The 27,250-nt window shown below is 43.8% G+C and overlaps 1 protein-coding gene across 1 annotated transcript; it reads left to right on the top strand.

Annotated features, from left to right (window-relative positions):
* The first annotated feature begins 4,162 nt into the window (after positions 1-4,162).
* LOC138267076 (uncharacterized protein F54H12.2-like) lies at positions 4,163-5,017 on the top strand. Its single transcript, XM_069215924.1, has one exon. The coding sequence runs from the start codon at positions 4,163-4,165 to the stop codon at positions 5,015-5,017; it is 855 nt and encodes a 284-aa protein (XP_069072025.1).
* The last annotated feature ends 22,233 nt before the right edge of the window (positions 5,018-27,250 follow it).

Genomic DNA, 27,250 nt, shown 5'->3' with positions numbered 1-27,250 from the left:
GGAGCTCAATCCGAAGACCTGGGGTGAATAATATCAGAAGGTTCAAAAGTAAAAGGAGAAAGGAAGAGGAAAGTTTAAGCTTCTTATTGCGCTTTTCAGTTTGTAAGGACTCATGTGAAAAGGAAGAATCAGAAGCCGCAGTAGGCAAAGCTATAGGGGTAGGAGGATCTGAAGCGTTAGCATAAGTATGCTCAGAGGGAGAAGGTAGGGAAATATTGGCCAACTTGCTCGTGTGAGGCCAAAGTTGTTCAGTAGAAGGACAGAAGGAGATGAGGTATTTCCAGAAGGAAGAGAAGACGAAGGCTCCGCCAAGTCGTCAATCCTTTTAGACAAGGGGTGTAGGGCAGAGTCACTTTATCCAAGGATTTTTGCATTGAAGAGTCAGTAACATGTTCAAAACAGGGTTCAAAATAATAATCTTCGTCCTCATATGGACCATACATCTCCAAGCCCTGTTCATAGTACTCTTCATCATACATGATCCTATCACTGTTTTAACTTCACAAAGTGAAGTGACCTCAATTGCTCAAATAGCAAAATCTTCATTTATTACAGCTCTAGCCAACACTGGTCAAGGGCGTCTGAGAACAATTGTCAGCGGCACCAGAAATAGATTGCCACAATACAACTATCCCCGGATCAGGATCAATAGTTTTGGGAACAAACGTAAGGCAATTTTGGGCTTAAATGCTCACTGCCCCCATTAATACAGCCAGAGGCTGGCATCCATCATCCTATGAGAAAAGGAAGTTGAAAAGACGTCACTTCCCCCTCTCGTAGGGTGTGCACATGCGCGTATGGCCCAATTGGGCTAAACACCCACGTCTTCTGGTGCGCAATAGACGCGACCTGGAAGAGAGGCAAAACTTTGCCTGACCCACCGGTCGCGATATGTCACACAAGCGCCTCTGACAGGTGTTAAATTAGCAGCGAGGCGGCGGCAATCAGGCCAATAACTTAAGCCACATAAACAGAAACAGTGACGGGATCGGTAAAGCACGTCTTGACAAACATGAAAAAAGTCAAAGAAGCGGCGGTAACACTACAAATTGCCTGCATGAAAAGAAAAATTACAGGCGCAACACGCACCCTGGTGTGAGGGGGAACAAGAACGAGCGTGCAATTTACAGCGAATCTAAAACACTACGGTATCGTAATTTAAACGCACATTGTATTTCTAATAAAAAATGTAAAAAGCGGGGAGGCACTTAATTGACTGCAGAGCAGCAAAGAAAGAGGAAGTCAGATGGTGCCTCACCAGTTTATAGACTATGTTGGTCTGCTACTGGTGGTTATGGGAGGCAAGGTTCAAAGCCTCATTAAGTGTTTACTGTTTTTTATTGGCTGCTGCTTTTTCTGAGTAGTAAAGATTGAGAAGCATAATTGGAGCCTCTGGTCCTGACACAGAATTCCCACTCAGCCCACACCTTTCCATCAGGTGATGCTGTAATAGGTCCGACTTTGACATGACCTCTGCTCTGCACCGTTTGAAGGTCGCCCCATCCCGAAGCAACTACACAAACTATCTTCACGCAGTTTCGCGTCAGCAGTACTTACGGGTCCTGTTTATGTACCACTCTGCGGAGGAATACCAACTTTGCAAACATTCTCCATTTAAGTATTCCTTGTTTTAGGGATATACATTGCAAAATATTACATCCACGCTAGTCTGACTGCTTTTAACCTCCTTTCCGGACAACACCTCTAAAATATGAATTACTCACCCTCCGAATAAAAACACAGCCAGTCACGGGCTTGTGAAGACGTGGTTGTCTGGGGAAGAGGAGTATTCACTCCATAAACCCACCAGGAAACGTTTTAAGAGAAGACCTACCATCATTAATGAGCAAGTAGATTATCAATGGCAGGCAGACATAATTAGTTTTCAAGATTTAGCAAAGCATAATAACAGTGTTTGATACATATAAACGGTTATAAATGTATTGTCCAAGTACGCTTACACAGAAGCGCTAAGCGATAAAAGTGGTTTCCGGTGTAACTGAAGCCTTTAAAGCGATCTGCAAGAAAGGGCGAACCCTTCAAATACTACAAAGACGCAGGAAAATACTTTTTTTTAAAAGCATCTCAGAAATTGTTAAAACAGCATAATGTTAAATATTTTGTAATGCACACGGAGGTAAAAGCATCTGTCATAGAGCGTTTTAACAGTACCCTAAAGTTTAAGATGTGGAGATATTTCACGGCTTATAACACCTACCGGTATGTGGATGTTCTAAAGACATTTATAGATGTTTATAACGCCACTTACCACAGAACCATCAAAACGGTCTCCATAGATGTAACAGCTGATAATTCGTAACGGTGTGGCGAACTGTGTATGAGAGACAGATCGGTGCAGGTGTAAAGAATCCTGTTTTAAAAGAAGGTGACCATGTTAGGGTTTCAAAACTGAAGGGGGTCTTTAGGAAGGGCTACCAACAGACTTTTACAGATGAGGTAGTCATAGTGGAAAGTGTGGAGCCTAAAGAGGATGTATATATTTACAGGCTAAAGGTCTATGATGGGGAAAAGGTTTCGGGTGGCTTTTACAAGGAGGAGCTACAGAAGGTACCTAATGATTCGCACAGGTTGAACAGGGTTGAAAAGATTCCGAAAAGGAAAAGTAGCGGAGATAACCGTCAGGTTTTTGTCAAATGGCGGGGGTGGCCTGAGAAATGTAACAGTTGGATACCAGGCAGTTACGTGCAGGTTGTGTGAGTACGATGGGGGAATCGTTGTAGACGCGAAGATGGATACAGCGCCGTTTTCTATCACTCCAATGCCTCAAAGGATATGTTCCCTGACAACAGAATTTCTAATTAAACAATGAAATTGGCTAAACCTGTAGACCTGAAGGGGGATTGAGAGGAAGCCCTAACAGAAATCCAATACCCCAGAACATGGAATAAGATTTCAATGTACGACACCATATTTAATATAAAGCGTGCTCAGGACGCTATGACCATCCATACCGGGTTTCCATATGGATATTACCCATCGGTGGCATCGATGATCTGAGCCATCAACAAAACTCTAGCCAACATTGAGTCGTGTGTGAATATCCATTTAGTGTAGGATAACGTTAGACAGAAGGTGTTTCTTGAAGCTCCAAATCGTTATTCGGAGTATAACTGTTCCAGTAAATTAAAAAGGGTTTTAGGAACAGTGCAGCATATCAGAAGTCATGTAGAACTGAACCAGTCGTGTCCCAATATTAACGGTGACTTCTATACACTCAATGTATATAGCAATATGGTAGAGTTGCAGAGGATAGGGGATAGTTATTCACCGTTGCTGTGATGGGTCCAGGTAAAGGGTGAAAATAACACAATGGTTAACATACAATACAACAAACCAGACTACATATCAATTTGTAAAAAACATTTTGACACCGTTACGATCATGATCTGCGACGACCAAGCTGAGCCGGTGTCCCTTAAATAAGGGAAAGTTATTGTTAATCTTTACTTAAGACCTCGATGGGAGAGCGACTATTAACAAGTCATCATGGTGATTATGAAAACATACGGCGACCCCTCTATGTATAGGGATTATTACAGAAACCAGACTGGATATGGAGCCCGCCGCCATAGTATCAAGGTTCCCCAGCTATGTACAGGGCCAGGTTGGGGGGGATTCTTCAATAGTTTGTTTAAAAGAGCTATGCCTTTCTTGAGAAGAAGGCTAATTGCAAAACCACACTTTAAAGTGGCTGCTACGAACATCACGCAGGATGTGGTGGGTTCTGTGACATCTGCGGTTGTTGAACGTATGAATAAGCAACCTCAAGAAGGAGCGAGGCTGGTGTACAAGTCTCCTACATCTGTTAAATGGAAGCATGGTGTTTCAAAGTTCAGGGTTCCGCTGGCCCCCTATTAAAAATGACGGCTGTCTTCAAAAAGCGCTCACAAGCAAAGATCCGTAAGTTGGAAGAGAGCTTCGAAGAAGAAGAAGAGAAGGGTCGCTAACGTAAATATTTTTTAGAAAGCCGATCAACCTGTAAACAATGCGCATCGGGTGAATGCGCTAAATCAGAGTTAGACCTGTTGTATCTAAAACTGAAGCAGAATAGCATCAAAAACAGTTTTTTCATGGAGGTATCGCCACTAGTCGCTTTAACACATTTGGCGCCAATAGAGTTTTATGTGTCAGGGTCCAGGATATGTGTTTGGACCTCAACGATACACTGTTGCACCTCATCTGTAAAATTGTAAAAGCTGATGGCTCCAATATAGCGAACAACGCTAGAGTGGCAACGATCGCTTACCCCATAGCAACCATGTTTAATCAGGTGGACATTAGCCTCGGTGATCACATTATCATGCAAAATGATAACATGTATGCATATAGGGCATATATTGAGAGTATTCTTAATGACAGCAGTGATGCCTTGGACACACAGCGTTCAGTGGGCCTCTTCTACAAAGATACTCACGGTCATTTTGAAGCTACTGCTCTGGACGGCCACAATCAAGGTTTTGTAAAAAGAGCGAGCTTTACCGCCAGCAGTAGGCAGTGCGACTGCCTAGGTCGCATACACTCGGACCTTTTTTACCAAGATAACCTACTTGTCAATGTTATCAATCTTAAGATCAAACTAACCCACAAGGACTCGTTCTGTCTCATCAGTGGGAATGTGGAACAATATAAACTAGTAATACCCTCCGCCACTTTATTTGTAAAGAGAGTGAAAGTGTCACCAAGCGTCAGACTGGCTCACGCCGAGGCCTTACAAGTATCGAACGGCAAGTATGCAGTGGAAAGAGTAGCCCTGAAGATATATTGCATTCCAACAGGTACCAGATTAACACAGCAGCAAAATGTATTTCTTGGACAGCTACCGAAACTTATTATTATAGGGTTTGTGGACAATACAGCTTTTAGCGGTCAGTATACCTCAACCCCTTTCAATTTCAAACACTATGACATCAACTACGTGGCGTTGGTACACAAGGGGTCAGTGATTCCGGCGAAACCGTACACACCAAGTTTTGGAACCTTGAATTTTATCAGGTAATATCTTGGACTGGTGTCGATAAAAGGAAACCATCTTAAGGACTCGGAGCCGTCGTATCAAGAGAAGGATATGGGGATGGCTACATGCTGTTCACGTTCGATTTGACACCAGACATGGAAGACAGTGATCAATATAATCTGATAAAAAACAGAAATCTAAAAGCTGAAATATGTTTTAGTCAACCCTTGGCTACCAATGTGAACATGATTGTATTTGCGGTGTTCGACAGCGTCATACAGGTCAACCACGCCCACCAAATCATGTTTGACTATCTTTCAAATATTGTACAATTGACACTGTGCAGATAGGTGAGTTCTTGAGGAGGCATAAATATGCCAGGAAATTCTTTTTAGATGTTTTTCTGAGCTACAGTCTACCCCAGGAAGTTGGTGTAGAAAGACCATGATCGCTAGTCTTTAACACAGACCCGCATTACAAGGGTGGAAAACACTGGGTGGGAATGTTTTTGGATATTGACAAGGTTACAGTGTTTGACATTTCCGCGGTGTTCCCCTAGCATACCATCTATACAAAACCCTATTTTTAAGTATATAAAAAAAGCTGCTGGTAGGGTTGAGTATAACAAGATGTGGGTGCAGGGTTCTTTATCAGTTACCTGCGGGGAACACTGTATATATGTTATTAGTAAAATGTCTGAGGGTATGACATTTAGACATTTTCTAGATCTATATGAGTGCGATCTAGTAAATAACTACTGTATGGCTGTGAAGTATGTAAAAGAAAATGCGGGGTCCACAGCCACTGTTGTTAAAACAGATTACGATGTGCGTCAAATGTGTAAGGCCGTGCCATGCTTATATACATGCAACTATAATTGTCTACAATAAAATAATTTAAACTCGAAATCAAACTATACATTTTATTATTACGACGGGGACCATACACTAAAGAAGATGACGGAAGAGTGGTGAAACGATTAAAAAGTGTTTATTACATATACTTTTTGTACAAGCATATAGGAACCAAACATACTAAAGAAAGTAAATGCTGAAAGAAACCAATAAATACATTAATAGGTGTAAAACTATACAAAGGCAGTGTAAAACATGTGCATAGGTTAAAAAAGTAGAAGTATCAAACGTGTAACCATGTGTTCCTTTTGGACAATGTATTTTTAGGCTCCAAAGACAGAGGTGATGTGCTCCATGAGGGGGACAACTGGGAGATAAGCGGGGCTGCGGGCACTCTAGGCCGGATTCAGAAACAAAAGGCATTGGAGTACTTGGAGGGCTGTAAGTAGGACCTTTCAAACTTTCAAACAGCCGTCTGTGTTCAGCATTACCAATGATCGTCAAAGAAACGTTGAGTTCTGCAGCAGCCTGTAGAAACCCGTCCCAGCCTCTAGGCCCTTTCTGAAGCGATAGGGTTCTGGGGTGTGTGAATCTTTTGACGAGGTCGTACATTTGAGACCCAACAATCGGCTGTCCTTTATAGAGGAATTCACCCCGACCGTTCCACTAGGTTAGATCTTTAGAAGCAGCTATTTTACTTAGTAACATTTGCACCGCACCTCTGTACCTCGGACTTATAGTTTGTAAACTTTCTTCAACAGAGACGTCTGGGGGCGGGGGTGATGTGGCCACCGGATTTGGAGCTGTTGAGCCTGAGGCACGGTGGGGGCTGGTGATGACATATCAGAGTTGGGGGTATATAAAGACAGTGCGTTTGTTTCTGACTGCCACTGCTTGTAATAATGTAGAAAGGTTTGAAGGACTTTGGAGTAAAGATCGGCTTTGTCGTAAGGTTTTAAATCAGTACAATTTAAAAAAAAATCAATTTCCGCATCTAGGTGCAGTGTTTCATTTTTTTGTATATCCCAAGCGTCTTTCGTAGAAGGGCCCAACTGTTCCCGCTGATGACGCTGTACCAAGTACATCTTTTGGGCGTAATCCATTAGTTCCCAGCTAAGAGGTTTGTAATTAAAGACTCGCTCTGCCTAGAAGCACTCTTATAAAGCCGCCCAACTGTTTCACATGTTTTTTCTTAGAAACGAGGGAAGCCCTTCTGTTACTAAGCTTTTTGGTAAGGTTACGTCTCTTCTTCAGCGTACGGAACTGACTCTCTGATATAGGGACGTTTCTTTTTAGGGTGTTTAGGGCAGTTTCTGAAATAGCTGCCACTAAGTTGTCCGAAGCCATGCAAAGGATGGCCTTTCTTTGTTGGGGGCTAGCTGTGACCAACATTTTGATAAGGGCTAAATTGCGGCGTAGACGCGCGGACATGGTCAGCACCCTATATTGTAAGGCTTAGAGCAGTGGTTCCCAATTGGTGCACCAGTGCTCCCCGGTGTGCAGTCAAAACTAGCCAGGGGCGCCGCACACAGTTTGGGAGCCAATGTATAGCCGCATCTATGCCCTGCATTCCATTCTTCCATTTATATCTTGTCCTTTCTCTTTTGGTCTTACTGCCATCTTTTTTTCTTCTCTTTCACATCCTTATCTTACCCCCGTTCATGATCCCCTTGGCCATGAAGATTCTTGATATCTCCTTTCTCTCGCTTCCATCTTATCGACTTCTCATGGCTCCTTTCCCTGCTACCGCCAATGTTTTCCTTTTTCTTTACCCCCTTTCTTCTCTGTTCTCTATTTCACACTTGTACTCTTCTCCTCTTTTCTTATTTCCCCCTTTCTTTCATCTCAGTAGCCCACCTCTCTCTTCTCTTTCTGCACTCCCCATGTCTGCTGTATATTTTTCTCTCTCCTCCACCATCAGAGACGGACACGCAACTGCAGTCTCCAGCTTTTAGCCTTTCACCATGTCTCTCAGTTTCTCTTTCTCCGCTGCTCCACACAACAACACTTTAGCAGGGAAAGCAAACACAGACGAAGCCCTAAAAAGGGACTCGTAAAAACATGATAGAATTTAATTAAATAAACTGTTACCAGTGAGGGGGTTCCTCACAACCCTGCGGCTCCTGAACCCGCTGCAGGCTGGATAGCTATGCCACTGAGTTATAGCAGCTGATATTAGTCATTAAAAATATTCAACCTGAATGCGCTTTAGGAAGTCATTTTAACACCTCAGCGGCCTAGGAGGTTTGAAGGAGGCTTTAATACCAGTAATTTTTCCAATGATTCGATTCTGGCATCAGTTCTGTCATATGACTGATTTCACTAGGATAAAAGGTGAAAAGTACCAGGTACCTGTATTTCATGATATCATCGTGTTTGCTACTCAGATCAATCGTTTTTCCAAGATTATTTGTATTTGGTTTTTTTAGCTATTTATTGCAACTATTGCAACAAGAAGGCACAAGAAATGCTGTAAATATTAACAGTAAGACGGTACATAAGCAATTATGATGCTGGTGGGAACATATAGAGCAGGCTATATCAGGTGATTAGTGTTCTCTATTTAACACAGACATGACAGTACAAACAAATATCCAGTATGCATACGTACAACGCCTGGTGCATAGAGAAGCAGAAGGTGGTAAGCACTTGGGCCAGATGCAGTAAAAATCTGGATTGCGACTCGCAAATTGCGAGTCGCGATCCAGAATGTAGGATGGTGTCCATGACACCATCTGCGACTCGCAAGGGGGTAGCAAAGGCCCACCTCATTAATATTAATGGGGTGGGTCACAATATGCGACCCCCTTGCGAGTGGCGGCACTCACAGGGATGGTGGCCTGCTGGAGACAGCAGACCACCATGTCTGTGACTGCTTTTAAATAAAGCAGTTTTTTTTTTTTGTAATGCAGCCCGTTTTCCTTAAAGGAAAAAGAAAGTTTGGAACATCTGGCCCTTTGTGATTACGACTCACCTAACATAAAGTGATGTTTGATATTAGACATTAGTAAAATGAAATTTTGTATTTCTCTGCATTTTGCGGTCAGTAGGCTCGTTGAGCTGGAGGTCAAGGGCCAGCTGTTGACCTTCCCCAAACCATGCATGCCAATAGATCCGGTTCAGGAGGGAGGGCTTCCTATTTTTGCAGCAAAAATAGGACTATTCCCTTTAAATTGCCTCTGCCTCATATTCTATGATTATAATCTCTTCATCGGATTCATCCTAATTATTTCCGGGCTCACATCCCACCACCCATGAAAAAAAAGTAATATAATGGGGAGTCACTGCCCACAGCCCATAGGTCAAGGGAGCCAAGGGTCGAAAATTGGGAAACAACGTCTTAGAGAGTAAATGTTGCAAAAGTCTTTTTAATGATTCTTTTTATATGATTTAGGTTGTGTGTTAGGTATGTAAGCGACGCAAAGGTCGGGTGGGAAAATATCAGCACCTAGTCTGTAGTCTTCTAGAGTGTTGGGTTTCAAGTCTACCAGGAGATAGCTGTGAGGTTTAGTGGTAGTGTTGTTAAAAGCTTTGAAGAAAAACTGGGTATTTCCGGGGTACATCTGTTTAGCGATGATCACGTTTTTTTTTAAATAGGTCGAGGTATGAGGCATTTAGAGCTATAGAACGACTGTTCTTACCCTTGTAAAACAAGTTCTCCACGATGTAACATATGCTTAGATTACAATGGTGTGAATATTGGGTAAAAGCTTTTTCTATTTATGGATGGTCCCTGCCCTTGTGCATAAGATCATCTACAATCACCATGTTCATACGGTGTTCAGGTAACTTGCATCGTCGTTGAGAGTGTCAGGTACGCCTTCTATAAATTTAATGTGAGGGAACCTTAGGGATACTTCAGTATAAAGATTTTGCCAGCATAAATAAAGCCATACATTATTGTTCAGGGTGCAGGATAAACTCCCCCCCCCCCCGGGGCGTTTCCTCACAACTTCTTTATAAAATAACTTTTACCACAATTTGAGGGGCCTGCTAAAAACGCAGGAGAATGAATGTGGCAATCTTGTGTCCATAGTCATTGGGATTCGGTATTCTAATGCAACTTTAATAACCGTATGGCAGGGTTTTGTAGTCTTCAGTAAGGACCCTTTTGTCAAACACTACCCGTAAGGTTTTATGTAAAGGCTGGGTTGTAATTTCCCACTGCTTTTTGTACCATACTATGCCGGGCTGTTGTACAACAATGGTTTTATTATTATCGCCATCCTTCGATATAGCGTATTCGTTCACCAAATCCTTTAAACTGTCAAAATTGATTTTAACTGTGTTATTAACATTTAAGGTGATACACACAGCGTTGTTAGCAGTTTTGTAGGAATAGGCCTTGGGTCTCAATGAAGTGAATTCTACTATGTAGTCATCCTTATCTAATTCGCTGGTCAAATCTCCAAGATAATCACCTAGGGGTGGGTTTTCATCACCGTCCTTACTCACAAAAATAACAGAGTTGGTATTGTGATACAGCCACCACTCCTGAAGTTTATCCAACAACCTGTAAAGCTCTAAACGAGCGTAAGCCGTTGTGAAACAGGCTATGAAAATAATTATATTGTTACATGTTGTGGGCTACTCGATGAACCTTATTTGAAAAGGCATTGCCTTGAACAACATCAGTTTGGAGCCCTGGGTGATGAATTCGACAGCCATCTTTTTACCAATCATAGTCTGCATCATAAAGAAGGAGTTGTACGCTTTCGAGTTATGAGCCAGCATAGTGTACCACAGAATTTTGTTTGCATGGTAGTGGTGAGGAAATTGTTCATGCACGTATGCCCTTCAAACTCCCAGTTGTCATCGCAAGTTAGATGATGAGCATAAATATAATTAGGCTGATGTACACCCGTCTCCTGTGTACACTTTATATCAAACACTATGTAGTCTTCGGATTTGGTCTGAGGGAACCCTTTAAACATGTAACACTTGTGTTCTACCAAAGTGTGACAATATACTTTACATCAGGACATTTCAGACCTTTGCATTTATGCTCATAGGCGACATAGCACCCGCATCTCCTGCAGTATACTTTAGAGACACAACAAACAAGTCTGATATGTATTCTCAAGCAGTTTTGTGAGCGACAAAACATAATACACATTCAGCACCGTACCGTCTGCCCCGTGATCTCAATACACCAGTCTCTCTGGCACATTTTACAGTGCACTTCACATTGGTGAGCGGTTTGTGTGTTGGACATATGGTCGGAATTGGTGCACAAGTACTTGGCTCCTAGAAAACCCCTCAGGTTCAAAATACCGTAAAAGTGATCTTCATGATGGAGAACATACACAGTATTGTTTTTCGTCCGCTCCCTGGTCATGAAGTAGTTCCAGGAACTGTTGTGGTAAAGAAGTTTCACCGTAACAGCAAAATAGTTCTCAAAAAGACCTATGTCCCCAAAACCGACCATCCGGTCATGTAGCATTTCAAACACCCTATGGGATTCAGCAACTTTAGACAGAAAGTGAGCATCGGGTGTAGAGTGATCAATCAGTAGCCCTGCTATGCTAGCAGCCAGACACATGTTGGTTGACCGTGTATTAAAGTTGAGCAACCATCTTTGTTTCATTCCAATAATCTTACTATTCAAGATGCTCTTTAAAGGTCTGGAAACACCACCTTTGTGATCCCCGACAACAAGGGCGACGACTCTAGAGGTGCCATAGGCAACTATTTCAGCCTTACTCTGTAGCAGGTAGAGAGGTTTTCTAGAAATTCTACAGCGTCAAATACGTCACAGGGTGTTCGACATGTGAACATGGGACTATCAATGCCCTGCCCCTGGAAGCGTAGTTGAAAGAAATCGTTGGGGCCCACATCTTGTAACAGCCTTTCTATGAGCGTGTGTACGGCTTGATGGATAGCTATAATGCCGTGATCAGAGGAATTTATACGATCGAGGTTAATAAAATGAATTCCTCATAATGCTCTGTGGCGTTAAACCTCTGTACAGTACGAATGTACCGTCTAACAATTTCTAAAAACACCTGCTCTGAATCCTCAGGTTGAGGATCGTCACAAGATGGGGGTTCATGGATGTATCATTCACTGATAGCTGACTAAGGCTCGGTGCTGCTGTATTTTTATACCTCCCTGTAACACTTGGGCGGTCATTATGAACACAAGCGGTCCGGACCGCTGCCAGCTGGATAAAGAACCTGTGTTCCCCCAGCCTTTCCCTGGCAGTTTCCCCCGCAAGGGAAAGGCTGGTGGAATGGGTGCCCTGGGGCCCCCTGGGGGTCCCTGCATTGCCCATGCAGTTAGAATGGGCAGTGCAGGGGCCCCAGTGCACAGCCCTGTCACGCATGTCACTGCCCGATTTACAGGCAGTGATATGCCCGACGGGTGCTGCTGCACCCGCCACACTGCTACATTGCCGACGGCTCCATGTGGTCCGTCCGCAATGTCCATGCCCAGAGAAATGTTGTTTATTGGCCTAGTGGGGTCCTCAAAGGGCTGGAGGTCTGTGTTTACACCGCCAGCTCAGAACTCGGCGGGAAATCCCGCTGAGTTCATAATGAGGGCCTTAGTTTGGCTTTTTCTTATTTCCTTATTAAGAGCTCACAGTTTCTAGTGCTACTGGCCCACTTCTGTTTCTTATAAGCCCAATTGTTTTTAGGTAACCGACCGAAGCCTATTTGAACAATAGTTGATGTATTTACGAGCTGTGTCCTTGCCATTCCACCTACCACGGGCTGGGGTTTTGCAGGTTGTTTGGGGTTAACCATGCTCTGGACCCTGGCCCATGAGGACTTAAAAACCCCTATGTTCGTGATGTTGTCTCCAAACTTTATGTTGTGCGGTCTAGTTGGGGTCGTTTTATATGTGACGGGTGTTGATTTTTGGGGTTTTACACATTTGTTGTGTGGCTCTTGTGTTTTTTTTATTTTGAGTGCTTGTAAGAACCTTAGAGCTTTAGTGGGTATATCCTGGGTCCTCTTTTTATATACTTAGACCTGTGTACACTAGTATTAATAAATGCGTGTCTTATGCTCCTTAGGCGACTTCGCACACCTAGTCACGTCTGTATATTACTTATGATTCACACGTTGGACCACCTCCCTCCTACACAACGCCAAACTCTGGCTTAAAGTCCTCAGACTGGCTCTGGAGGACACAGTATTGTAACCCCCCTGCCCAAGTTTTAAAGTCTTCAGGCGTAGTCTGAATTTAGCTGTCTATCAGATTGTTGTATTTCTTTTATATATGTGTCCAGGACTCTAGTACGATCCAATGTGCCATGTTCTGAGTCATTACTTGAGGCATTAGATGTGTGGTTTATATTTCCCTGAGCCATACCATCTGCAGTTTCTTTGTTAACAGCAATACCACCTTTCTGGATGGACAGACCAGAATGGGTCCAAAGAGCAGGGACCCAGTGTGAACACCCAGGTGTTTCGGAGGACTGTTCCTCGCTAGACAGGGTTCCAGAAATTAGATTCTGTGACCCGCTACCGCCAGTACTACTATCAGAGTATGTTGAAGAGGGAGAAGACTGGGGAACGTATACAATGGATGGGGGAGTGGTGATATTGTACACTCCCGGTGGTGTGATTGGGGACATTAGATATGGGGAACTTAAATGGTGATCGCAATAGCTTAGGGCCACGGATGCGTGGGACGTGCAGTGGCTAGGATCAGGTAATTGCTGGCCTGAAGATTGCTGGGGCTGTGGGTCTACGCTTGAAGGTCCATTGCGTTCACTAGCTGCTATTGTTTCAGAACCCTCAACCCTACCCGCCACTGCCCTGGGATGTCCTGTACAGGCGGCATAAGGGTCCTCTACAGGGTGATCAATTTCAAACCTTAGACCTATGTGGACTATGGGGTCCTATCAGAGGCGTAACTGTGTTTTTAACTGAGCGATCTAGAGGTTCCGTTTGTAGCTCTGGGACAGGTTGCTTCTTCTTACGATTCTTTAAGGAAAGACAGTTTATTTTAGACTTGTTGCACTGTTTGGGATCCCCCTCAGCTGTTTTACAGTACTTCATGTTGTATGTCTGCGGGTGTAATGCCTCCATCGTCTGTGTGTCCCAACCCTTGCAGAAATGTACTTTCTGAAGAAGAGGTCGTAGTACCGGTAGTGGCGTTTATTTGCAATGGCGATTATCTGTAGACCCTGGTCCTTGTTTGTCTGACGCCCTGCGCTGAACTCCGCTGCTGTTGATGACTTTGTGTTTTGTAAGACTCCTGTGACATCCTTTAAAGGCGACGCAGGTTGCTTGGCTTTACGCAGACACCTTCTGAGATCTTTTTTGATGGTTCTGTGATGTGAAAGATAAACATTTTGTTTTAGGTATTGCTGGAACCGCTATATCCTAGAATGAGAAAAAAAAATAGAGAGAGAGACAGTGAGAAAGATAGAAGGAGGTTAGGATTCTTTAGGCTCTGCATTTTTAAAACACACCTAATGTGCTCCTGTGGTTTGGGCGTTTCTTTATAGATGTACCATGTTTAGGCGATGTAAACTTCCTTTTCCTGACGGCCTTTCTTACGGCGTCTCCCACATTTTTCACCGATGACGCAGCGCTCGTGCGTGCCCCCAGGGGCTCTGTATAGAAAAGGGAAAAAGTAAATAAATTTCACACTTACAATATAAACCCATGACTATTACCGTTCTCTGAGGCATAGGATAATGTTATTTACCTGTAAGAGCTGTATCTTGTTTCGCTGAAGACTTTAAGTCTTAAGCCTCTAGGATCAGCTGTAGAGCTTTGGCAGCCGTCTGTACTTCGTCGTCATATCCTGTATAAAGAAAGAAAAGTATCAGAAAACATTGTTAGAAATAAAAGCAAAATAAGTAATAAGAGTAGGTCGTTGACACGGTTCTCTCACTATAAAACTACAGATAGCTGTACCTTGCTGAAAGGCATCCATTTCCTCATGGGTCGACGCTTGCTCTTAGGGATCCTAAGTAGATGGATGTCATAACACATCCATAAATATACTATGAGCCTGTAAAAACATTTACTCGAATAATTAGATACACAATTAAGTTAGCTCACTCAGAGTGTTAGCTAATAAGTACACTATCATCCCCTTACATTATTTTGAAGATACAATACACAAAGCCTATTGTTCACATTTCTCAAAAACCATACACTGTTTATTTAAAAAAGTCTACAGGGCAGCGCTACTGCGCAACATAAAATCTTGGAATCTCTCAATAAGGCATTATTTATATAATTCCAGGGGCTCTGCAGCTTTATTTTACTCATATACAATACCACGTCTAGTCTTTATAATGTCATATAACTACACTATTTATAAAAATATATAACTCAACACAAATTAAAACCATTACAGTTCATTGAATATATACATGTACAATAGAATAGAAGCCGAATTCTAGGATCCACTCCAAGTTTTCGCCCTAGCTCTCCAATGCTCTAAACCATGTGTGGGGGCGGAGCTCAATCTAAACTCCAGCCTAGAGGGTGGAGCAGATAGGCAGAGCTAGCTTCAACACCCTAGACACAGTCTTTTTGAAAAATTGCAGGCTGCATGGTGGTCCCTGCATCTTTCTCAACACCTCCCCAGGACAACAGGACCCCGACCTAAGGTGAGTGGATAGGGGTTTGTGGGGCTTGAGCCTGCTGCTCAATGCCCCCACCATTGATAAGTTCTGTAGTTGGGCTGGTGGGCTACAGGGCAGAGGACGCAGAGAACACGAGGACACACATACAGTGTGCTCTGTGTCCTCTGCCCTGTAGCCACCCAGTAATTACTTTTTTTTTGCGAGGCCTCCTGCCACTAACTTAGACAGCCTGCTCTCATAGGCCACACTGTACACCACGCGGCTTCTGAGAGGAAGTCTGTTAGGTTAATAACAGAGATAGCCGAGCTGCAAAACGCTTGGGGATCTCTGTTATTAACTTAACAGACCTGCTCTCAGAGACTACGTGGTCTCTGAGAGCCGGGCTCGTAAGTTAATAACGGGGTTGCTGAGCCACATAGTGCTCAGGGACACACCAACTTTTACTATCAACACCTGCTCTCAGGGGGGCATTGGCTCACAGCCATCGTCCCCCTGAGAGCAGTTTTTCTTAATTAATAATGAAGGGTGGCTAACCTCAACTGCTCGCCACCCTGAGCTTAATTTGTAAATAAAATAAAAATACATCTCAGTGGCCAAAGCCCTTCTATTAAACACACAGCTGCTGCAATTAAATGTAGGAACATAGGATACTGAGGCATCGTAATCCTGAGGCCATCTAAGGTCTCTTCATTACATTAAAGCCACTCCCTGACCTTTCAGCTCACTCTACAGGTTGCTGCTTTCTCCCATTGTGGTGCTTTTTTCCTTTTTCTCTTCCACAATCTTTCCCAATTGTATCTTTTGGCGCACAGCAAATTCTTGAGGCAGAAGAATAACTGCCAACCCTAAAAAAATAGGTGCAGATGCTCAGCACCGGAACCAACAAGCACAAACTAAGCATTGCCTCCATCCTCCATCACGTAACTTTGCATGCGTTCTATCAGGGGGCCCTGGGCTCAAAGCCTGTGGGCCTGTTCAACAGTCCTTTTGGCACTCCCACCCTACCAATAAAAGCATTGTACACCCATATCTCGCCACAGTCCTCCTTGCACATACATTAATATCATTTTAAAAAGCATTTGTAAAGGCTGGCTTTACCTATCCGCTCAGCTATTCGCACATAGTTCTGTTCTTTGCAGCAAGCGTCTTAACCCTCTGCCCTACTTTATGGAAAGTCAAAAATTCAGCTCTCGGTAGGCATATTAATTATAAGAGGTATCTTGAGAATTTTTATTATTTCCATTAGGCTGCATGCACAAGGAACTTTTCAGCATGTGCTTTTCAATAATAAACTTCCTGAGTTAGCCCCCCGAACCACCACATAGGCTTCCCCAGTCCTTTGGGGTGCTGAGGTCTGTGGTGACCCCCAAAGCGCTCAAAAATGCAGGACGCACCTATACCACACCTTAAAGGTAATGATCAGTTGGGGTGACAGCACCTGGGGCCAGATGTAGCAAAAATGTAATTTGCGACTTGCAAATTGCGAGTCCCTGCGACTCGCAATTTGAAAGTCGCAAATTGCTATGCAGTACGGTGTCTCAGACACCGACTGCAACTCGCAATGGGGTCGCAATGACCCACCTCATGAATATTCATGAGGTGGGTCGCAAATTGCGGCCCCATTGCGAGTATAGGCACTCGCTAACATGGAGGCCTGCTGACGTCAGCAGGCCTCCATGTTAGCGACCTGCTTTTCAATAAAGCAGGTTTTTTTTTTTTTTGAAGTGTAGCCCGTTTTCCCTAAGGGAAAACGAGCTGCACTACAAAAAATACCGAAACCTTTAGTTTCGGATTTTTCAGGGCAGGGAGTGGTCCCTTGGACCACTCCCTGCCCTGAAAAAATAATATGGGGTCCACTCACAAAGGGGAAGGGGTCCCATGGGGACCCCTTCCCGTTTGCGAGTGGGTTACCATCCACTTCAAGTGGATGGTAACTGCGACTCCATTTGCGACCGCGTACGCAGTCGCAAATGGAGTTGCATACCACTCCGACTCGCAAATAGGAAGGGAACACCCCTTCCTATTTGCGAGTCGCAAATGCATATTGCGAGTCGGTAACGACTCGCAATATGCATTTGTGAATTGCAAACCCACGTTTGCGAGTCGCAAACGGCGATTTTCGCCGTTTGCGACTCGCAAAAGGGTTGCTACATCTGGCCCCTGGTTCTGTGCGCCCACCCACTGTAAGCCTAGCCCCTGGGGCTGCTGAGGGTGCAAGTATTCATGATGGGTACCCCTAGCCCCTTTTATCATAATTAAAACACAAGTACGTGGCACATATGCTCTGTGTGTCCTAGGGAAAGGGGCTAGAGACAACAGCAAGTTGGAATCACATTACAAAAAATATACAAGCAGGTCCTGGATATTTACCTTCAATAGAAGCAGGTTTGCATTACCAGTTTGCGCTCTGCCCTTCATATTTTTCTCCTTAATGGTCTAGGGTAGCCCTGTTCTCCGAAAGATTCAATTTGCTGCTCACAAAATCAGTCTTGTGAGATGTCTGCATGTATGATACCTAAGGGGTGCTTTTATACTTGCTACGCCAGGCTAATTATGCATAGGCATTGTGAAGGGGGCGGCTCTGAAATATTATATGTTTTAAGGTTATGTTAGAATTTCATAACACTTCATCTGGGGGGCTACCTCTTTCTCCATGGACATCTGCTAAGCTTGTACGGGTCACTCTGACTAGCAAAAAACATAGGTTGAAAGTTCATTGCTTTACGTAGACAGTAACAAGAAGGCCGGATAAGATGATAGAGGTGGTGGGCACCAGTTCCTCTAGAAAATATGTAACGGCCTGAACACCCTCCACGTGGCTTACAAGGCCTCACTTATCTTCTCTTTACACACAGCTACCCTCCTTAAGTAACTATGACTTGTGTTTTTTAAAGGTCGTGCTCTATGTCCATATACACCATGCTGGGCCCTTTCTGTGCCTGTGGACTTCAAGATTCATTTTTTTTCAAAAGGGTCACCATCATACATTCCCTCTAGGTTATGCAAGGCGTGGGGAAGGTGGGTGGAGGATCTGCACCACATCTCCCTCTGAGGAGCCACACTGCAGCCCAACCAGCCTGACGGCATGAACATACCCAGACTTGTCCTTTCAGGGGCAGAAACACGGCGCACACCTGCACAGTCGCCACTTTATACAACACACACACCTAAACACTAGGGACAGCAACAGGGCACATGACTAACACATCATCACACCGTGTCAAAACACATGTTACTCACCTACACCTATGTCAATTTCGGGGACGGGCTCCCAGGTGTCACTGGAAGTCCCAGTAACGGATGTGGCGTCATTTCCAGGGCGGGACAGCTGTCACTTTATGAATGATGAGGAAAGGTATCCCTGATTACTACTCACAAAAATTAAAAACTCAATGAGCAATAGACAACACGATAAAAACAGGCAAATTGAAAACATTCAAGCAGACATATAATTTTATAGGCATGGAGTGCACACACCTACAAGTGAGACAACTGTTTTTTAATTTCTTTTAGGTTTCTGATCCATGTTTTATTTTTTAATTTTCTTCATTTTGGTTTCTTGTGGGGACACACATTTTCAAGAATACATCTTACTACATACATTCTAATATCATAATATTCAGTTCACCATCAGTACAATCTTCAGAACATAAAGTGCAAGTGTGAAGTGCAAACAGGGGAAAGTGTAAATAGGCACATATATACTTTCAATTGACAAATAAATCAATCTCAGCACTGTTATTATTTCATAAACAGAGCTAGCATACAATTAGAAAGTGTCAAGTGCAAATATTCCTTCTTTAAAGTGCCCAGGGCACATGCCCAAAGGGCTGAGTGCTAAGTGCAAAAGTCAGTTCCAGCATTATCAATATTAAGAGAGCTAATATCCAATTTCAAAGTGTCAAGTGCAACATTCCTTCTCTAAAGCGCCCAATGTATAGGTCGAAAGTGCAGAGCACCAAGTGCAAAAATAACTTACATATACATCTCAAAGTGCTCATTTTTACTAACCCATGCTGGGGGCAGCAGAAGCCAATCCTTTCCCAGCTCCTTTACACTTATTAACATTGTTCTTTAAGTCTGTATAAATAGGGAAGAGTATTTCTAAATTCTTGCAAAGCTTCTAACTTTCCTAACTTGTTTTACTTAGAGCTACTCCTTTAAATACACATTATTAATCTTTTCTACCCACGCTTGCAACCTAGGTGGATCAGCAGATTTCCATAGTGCCATAATAGTCGACCTTGCCAACAACATTGCAATATATTACAACACCGAGCTGGAACTGGGCAAATGCCCAAGTGCTTTGAGCCGCCCAGCAAAGCAGCGCTCACATCCATTGAACATCACTACATTCCCAAATTAAATGCATCCGTGTGCCCGATTCAGGGCATCTGTAACAGTGGTCAAATATATTAATGTTTTGTTTATTTAACAAAGCTGGAGTATCATATACCATACATAGGACATATAAATGCATTTTATGAATATTAGGGCCACATAAAACGTAGGAGTTAGGGGCAAAAGCTTCCAGCTACTCGGCCTGAGTTAAATTCTCTCATGACCATGTGGTTTGCTTTATTCAGAACTGGGCCTGCAAGTTGGCTCCCCCTCAAAAGTCATTCATTTTACCCATTGGGTCTATTTTGTATAAACCTATACTTGATTAAAAAACAGAGCCCCAACTACCTCCTGAGTTTTTCCAGTTTGCAATGGTTGGCGTTTCTTTAAAATGGACGTAATCTGATAATATACCACTTATTCTGCCTCCAGACTATTGGAGAAAGAAGGTGAATGTTTTCCCATGGAATCAGCACCACATTCACCATCCAATCCCCAACTTTGTGAAGATTGTATTTCTCCAATATTGCAGCTACCCCCAGCAACTCCACAGAGCAAAGATGGATCAGTAACTCAAATAAAAAAGTACAAAAGATCTGTTTTAAGTGGTTGGGGTGAAATAACAGGGGGTGCAATCATCTTGGGATTTCTGGGGGATGCAGAGGTAACGGGCCGGGGTGGGAGCATCACACAGAGGGGCAGGGGCGCGAGTGGAGGAAAGAAACATGGAGGGCTCAGATCAGGGGAAGAATGATGAAAGCAAGCAAAGAAGAGCACCGAGGGGGAGCAAATGGGTGAAAGAGAGCCACGTGGAGTTGGTGAGAAAAAACACACCGACAAGAAAGCAACACAGGGGAGTTGTTGAGAACCACAAAAGCAAAAGAGGGGAAATCTAGAGCACACAGAGGGTTGAGGGTAAGAAGTCCAGGGCCGAGGCAGATGGAAAACACACACACACATGGTGTGCTTAAACATGAAAAAAGTAGCACCAGAAAATTGACCAGTGGAAGAACACAGGTTATACATCCATGTCCCAGAAGAAGGGCAAACAAAAGAATAGGAAGGAAAGCCCACACAAATTAACAAATAAAAAGGGAGCAATGACAGTCACGATAAAGCTAACCAATGGTAAGCAATGGTTGGGATTTAAGCCCACTGTAAAACAATACATCTAGCAACAGACAGTGCAACTAGACTCATTCCATTTACATTGTCTCATGACACTGAAAAGAAGGAGGTATACTGATCATGTTTCACATTTGAGAAAAGACTACATCAAAGAGTTTGCTTTACTCCCCCTGCAGTCAGTAGGAGTTTCTCAGATTAAATGTCAGTGGGTCATAATGTTGTTTACCTACATGTTCATTCAAATTGTAGCCTCTTGGCACAGTGCATAGAACAATAGTCACACATGTCCCAATTGCAATTATCATCATGTGTGAAGGAGGTACATGCTGTCAGAAAAATTGCGAAAATATGCAAGAAGTGACGGACAAAATGCATGAATTAATATCAGCCACTGGCAATTACTCGGTACCTCATCCCCAATCCATTGTTATTTTTCAAACCATGCTAATTCAGTTTGGTCCTAGCTATATGCAAATCAGTCTTGACCCTGCTTCAATGGAGACAGTCCAGCCCGAAATGCCAAGCCAGGTCTTCCTTAAACCGTAAACGTAAACCATGTCTGGGGATATTTATCCCACTTAGGGTAACATACGAAAGTATACAACAATTGATGTTTGCAATGCTTGAATTAATCTCAGCCACTGGTAATTACTCAGGGCCACATCCCAATCCATCATTTTGTTTCACACATGCACCCTCAGTATGGACCCAGCTATATGGAAACAGTATTGACACTGCTCAAATAGAAACAGTCCAGCCCAAACTGCTATGCCAGGTCCTCCCTGAACCGAAACACAAGCAACCCAGGAACGGTTTTGCCTTCATTATAGGCTCATCAGTCAGGTATAGTTTGGTTGCAGTGACATAGGGGGTCATTACGACCTTGGCGGGCGGCATCAGCCGCCTGCCAAGATCTGACCGCCATGCAGCCGCCAATGCGGCCGCACCCCCGCCGCGGCCATTTGGAGATCCCCGCTGGGCCGGCGGGCGGAAACCTGGTTTCCGCCCGCCGGCCCAGCGGGGCTCACGGCCGCAACATAGGAGCCGGCTCCAAATGGAGCCGGCGGTGTTGCGGCCGTGCGACAGGTGCAGTTGCACCCGTCGCACTTTTCACTGTCTGCACAGCAGACGGTAAAAAGCCGCATGGGGCCCTGTCAGGGGGCCCCTGCACTGCCCATGCCAGTGGCATGGGCAGTGCAGGGGGCCCCAGGGGCCCCACGACTCCCCTTACCGCCTGCCTTTTCCTGGCGGTTCAGACCGCCAGAAAAAAGCTGGCGGTCGGGGAGTCGTAATCCCCTGGGCAGCGCTGCAAGCAGCGCTGCCCTGGCGGGTTACATCCGCCGGGGCCATTGTGTCGTTAAACCGCCGGCCCCGGCGGTGCGACCACGGCGCAACCGTCGCGATCATAATACGCCGGGAGGCACCGCCAGCCTGTTGGCGGTGCTCCCGTCGTTTTAGCCCTGCGGTAGTAATACCGCCAGGGTCATAATGACCACCTTAGTGTGCACAGGACCCACGTGTGGGCATACCCATCCCACTTAGGGTGACACAGTAAAGAATTCAAAAAGTGGTGGATGGAATGCTTGAATTAATATCAGCCACTAGCAATTACTCTGTACCTCATCCCCAATCCATTGCTATTTTCCAAACCATGCCAATTCAGTTTGGTCCTAGCTATATGCAAATCAATCTTGACCCTGCTTCAATGGAGACAGTCAAGCCCGAAATGCCAAGCCAGGTCTTCCCTGAACCATAACACAAGCAACCCAGGACCTGTTTAGCCCTTACTATCTTATCTCCCGGGTAGAGCTTTGATACAGTAAATTAGAGTGCAATTAGTGTGCATAGGAGCCATGTCTGGGGATATCCGTCCTACTTAGGGTGACATACTAAAGTATACAACAATTGATGTTTCCAATGCTTGAATTAATCCCAACCAATGGTAATTACTCAGGGTCACATCCCAATCCATCATTATTTTGCACACCATGCCCCCTCAGTATGGACCCAGCCACATGGAAACAGTCTTCACCCTGCTCAAATAGAAACAGTCCAGCGAAACTGCTAAGCCAGGTCCTCTCTGAAAAGGAACACAAGCAACCCAGAACCGGTTTTGCCTTTATTATAGGCTCAGCAGACAGGTATAGCTTGGTTGCAGTGACATGGTGTGCACAGGACCCACATGTGGGCATACCCATCCCACTTAGGATGACACAGTAAAGTATCCAAAAAGTGGTGGATGAAATGCTTGAATTATTATCAGCCACTGGTAATTACTTGGGGCCACATCCCAATCCACTGTTATTTTGCATACCATGCCACCTGAGTTTGGACTCAGCTATATGCAAATATGTTTTGACCCTACTCTAATGGGAACAGCCTGGCCCAAACTGCAAAACTAGGTCCTCCCCGAAGCAAAACACAAGCAACACAGGGTCGTTTTTACTTTTGTAATCTGCTCATCAGCTGAGTAAAGCAGCCTGGGTACACCAGACCCAATTAGGGCGACATATTAAAGTATACAAAAAGTGATGAATGGATTGCTTCAATTAATCTCAGTCACTGATAACTGCTCAGGGTGAATCCAAATCCATCTTTAATAGCACACCATGGCATCTCAGTTTGGACCGAGCTATATGGAAATCAGTCTTGACCCTACTCCAATAGGAACAGTCCAGCCCGAACTGAAAAGCCAGATCCTCCCTCAACTGGAACACAAGCAACCTAGGACAGATTTCACCCTTGTTATAGGCTCATCAGCAGGGTAAAGCTTGGTTCCAGTTACAGTATGCACAAGACCCATGTCTTGGCTTATCCATCCCACTTCACAACATACTAAAGTATACAGAAAGTGATGGATAATATACTTAAGTTATTCTCAGCCACTGATAATTACTGGAGGCCATGTCTCCTTCTATTGTTATTTTGCACACCATACTACCTCAGTTTGAACCCAGCTATTTTGCAAATTAGTGTTTACCCTACTCCCATGGCAACTGAACAGCCCGAACTGCCAAGCGGGTCCTCCCTGAACCAGAACAAAAGCAACCCAGACCTGTTTTTGCCCTTGTTAAGGGCTCATCAGTTGAGTAAATCTTCATTCCAGAGACATGGTGTACATGGGACCATGTCGGGGCTTACCCGTCCCACTTAGGGGGAAATAATAAAGTATGCAAAAAGTCATGGATGGAATGCTTGAATTAATCACAGTCATTCGTAGTTACTTGGGCAGCATCGAAATCCATCATTATATTGCACACCATGCAACGTCGGTTTGGACCCAGGTATATGAAATGAGTCTTGACCTTGCTCCAATGGGAACAGTCCATCCTAAACTAAAAAGCCAGGTCCTCCCTGAATCAGAACCCAAGCAATCCAGGGCAGGTGTTTCCCTTTCCATGGGCTCATCTGCCGGGTATAGCTTAATTCCAGTGACATAGTTTACATGGGACCCATGTTTGGGAACTCCCATTCCACTTAAGGTGACAAACTAAAGTGCACAAAAAATAACAAAAATAATAACGATAACACCGAACTCAGGGGCCGGTATTTACTGGTGTGGAGAGAAGGGTTAGAGAGAGAGAGAGAGAGAACATGAAGCGGCGATGCACCGAAGTACATGCAGAAAGAGATATTGAAACAACAGTGTTGAAGAGAAAGGAGATGACATGTCAGAGATGCGGGAGAAAAGTGTCAGAATGAAAGACTACTGATGAAGGTGAGAAAATGAGTGATTGAGGCACCCCGAAGGCCAGTATCCCTTACACAGATCTAGTAATGTTCAACTCAGTCTACTATTCTCAGAATTTAGACATTTTAATTGTATTTATTCACAACAAAATCTTTGTTCTTGCTCATGGATCTGATACTGTAACACACATTGACAAATAGTAAAATAGGTAGATTCCTGACTCCTGATGCCCTTGCTCAGGTAATTATTTTGTTAGTGATTTCTACTTTATTTGGGCCTCCCAGAGGGCCTTAACTGCCGATTACAATTGGTACAAAACCAGGCCGCTAGGCTGAATCTGTATAAACCTCGGCGATGCCATATCACTCTTTGCTGAGGAAGCGCATTTGCTACCAGTGGAACAGCGTATGGTATTTAAGGCTGGCTGCATCATCTCTAAAGGTCTATATGATAACTGTCCTGCATTCATTTCGGTTCACTTTAAAAAATACTTACAAGTCGCAACTTAGGATCTTCTCACTTGAATCCTCTTGCCATTACTCGCTTCAAAAACCAGAGACTCAGGGTTTCCAGATTCTCTGTTTTGGGCCCTTGTATATAGAATTCCCTGTCACTCGAAATCCGGCTGAGCCCACGTTACACCAGATTCAGAGCGCTTCTGAAAACGTGGCTGTTTTAAGAAGCATATGACTAGGCTGAAGACGTTGTACTGGCAGGTTCTGTTACCTAGCACCAAGAAACCTTCTGGTGAACATGTCATGTGGTTTTACACATATCCTTAACATAACATAACATAACATTGGCAATATCAATAGTTTTGGCTTGTTTTAGGCTTATATTCTTTCTGTGCTAGTTCAGTGGCATAACGAGCCTTGAGGGGGGCCCCCTGCAAAGTACATGGTTGGGTCCCCCTCTGGATTTATGCAGGAGCTCTCAGGCTCGGGTAGTGTGCTGATGGGGCCCTCTGGCGCTCAGGGCCCCCCGCACCACAGGTGTTGTGGGGGGGCCTTTGTTAAGGCACTGATATAGCTGGATGCAGTAGTAAAGGACTCACAGAGCGGCACTCCAACACTAGTCATTGCCATTATTTCCTTAGGAGAAGTCTCACAAAGTTGTCAGTAGACTGTCACTCGTATATCAGCTGAAACCATAGAAATGTCACACATATGCAGTCTGAAAACCTGGCAGCTATGTATGAAGAAGGACTGAATATGAGTATCCCATTGGCTGTGGAGGGAGCTCAGAGGAAGGTCCCAGAGGTTCATGTCACGTGTTTGTATAAGGCATTCGTATTTGCCTCTTTAATGTCATAAATGTATTTATATATACTTTCCACCACGTCTTCTAGTGCTGGATGTATAACAATAAACTACACTGAACACAATCATTGAAAGAGTATTTGCTAGCTAATGTAAGGTCTCCTGCACTTTTAATCACTTTAATCTGTTGCCTTGTACCAGGGTGTCTATTCTGAGGAGGTTTGTTTAAAGTGTACACCCCTGAGCAGGCTCTGGTTGGAGGAAGGCATGGTGAAGAGCTCTGCTGTGATGGAGTTTGGTAATATCATTTCAAATCTGAATGTCATTGCGAGATATCAAGATGTGGTCATAATATCTAGTTTGTAGGGACATGCAGTGGTGGAATAAAGTTAAGTTCTCCATTGGTGAGCATCATGTACAGATGTCTTCATTTATTCCATGCCCGTCCAGCTGGTGATGTGTGGTTAATGCCGTGGACTTTTACAGCCCTGGATGATGGACATAGCCAGTAATTATCTCATGTGAGTGGGAGGGTGTAAAACAGTACAAATAAATTATTATGCACTCAGTATATGAACTGCTTTTGACTGTTAGGCCATATTATTATTATCGTGGGCCAGGAGGGCTATATACTATATTATATAGTAGCTGAATTTCTATCATGCTTCCTACCACTGATGAGACATTAAAGTGCTTTACAAACCCATGGTTATTGTTTTTCTAATGGTTATTGTTGATTATTTGGAAAAGACTTGTGCAACTATGAAATGCAATCCATGCATTTATGTTAACTTCTATATGGTACACTTAAACTAATATAGATTAAGTGTTATATTTTGTTGGAGGTGGTGTGTAGATTCATGCAAATGGTTGGTGATATTACTAAATGAGCTACAGGAGATTAGATATTTTTAGTTTGCAGGTGTATGACTTTTAAAGGACATGTTGTGATTTTTGAGATGAGGTGTTATCCATTTCCAGAAATACGATATTAGGTGTAAAGGAGAACATGCATGTAACTTAAAGTAGACTGCTCAGAGAGAAGAGTTATGTAGAGGAGAGAAAGTAAGGTGAGGTTCATTGTAACATAAAAAGAAGCCACAACAATCTGAAGTTTTAAGTAAAGGTCATATTTCATAGGAACACAGAGGAGGCTTTTAAAATTGCATGAGATTTTAGGATGCAAAACTGCAGGAAGAAACCACATTATTTGCATTGAGATAGTGCTTTACTAGATAAATTTGATAAGCACTAGGATCAGTTGAACAATCTATCCCCTGAAAGGCTGCAGCTGGGCCATATGAACAAGAAGAGCTGATCAGATCAAGGGTTGAGAGTGTAAAATAATGGCTGGACACATATATAAGGAACTATTGAGAAGTTTAGGCTACACTCAAAGGAAGCAGTGACTTCACGATCAGAGCAACAGAGTAACATGAGGGTGTG

This window comes from Pleurodeles waltl, chromosome 12 (genome assembly GCF_031143425.1).
Source record: "Pleurodeles waltl isolate 20211129_DDA chromosome 12, aPleWal1.hap1.20221129, whole genome shotgun sequence".
In the NCBI taxonomy this organism is placed as follows: Eukaryota; Metazoa; Chordata; class Amphibia; order Caudata; family Salamandridae; genus Pleurodeles; species Pleurodeles waltl.
The sequence above is the reverse complement of the archived record's forward strand: the minus strand, read 5'-3'. Positions and strand labels throughout refer to the sequence as shown.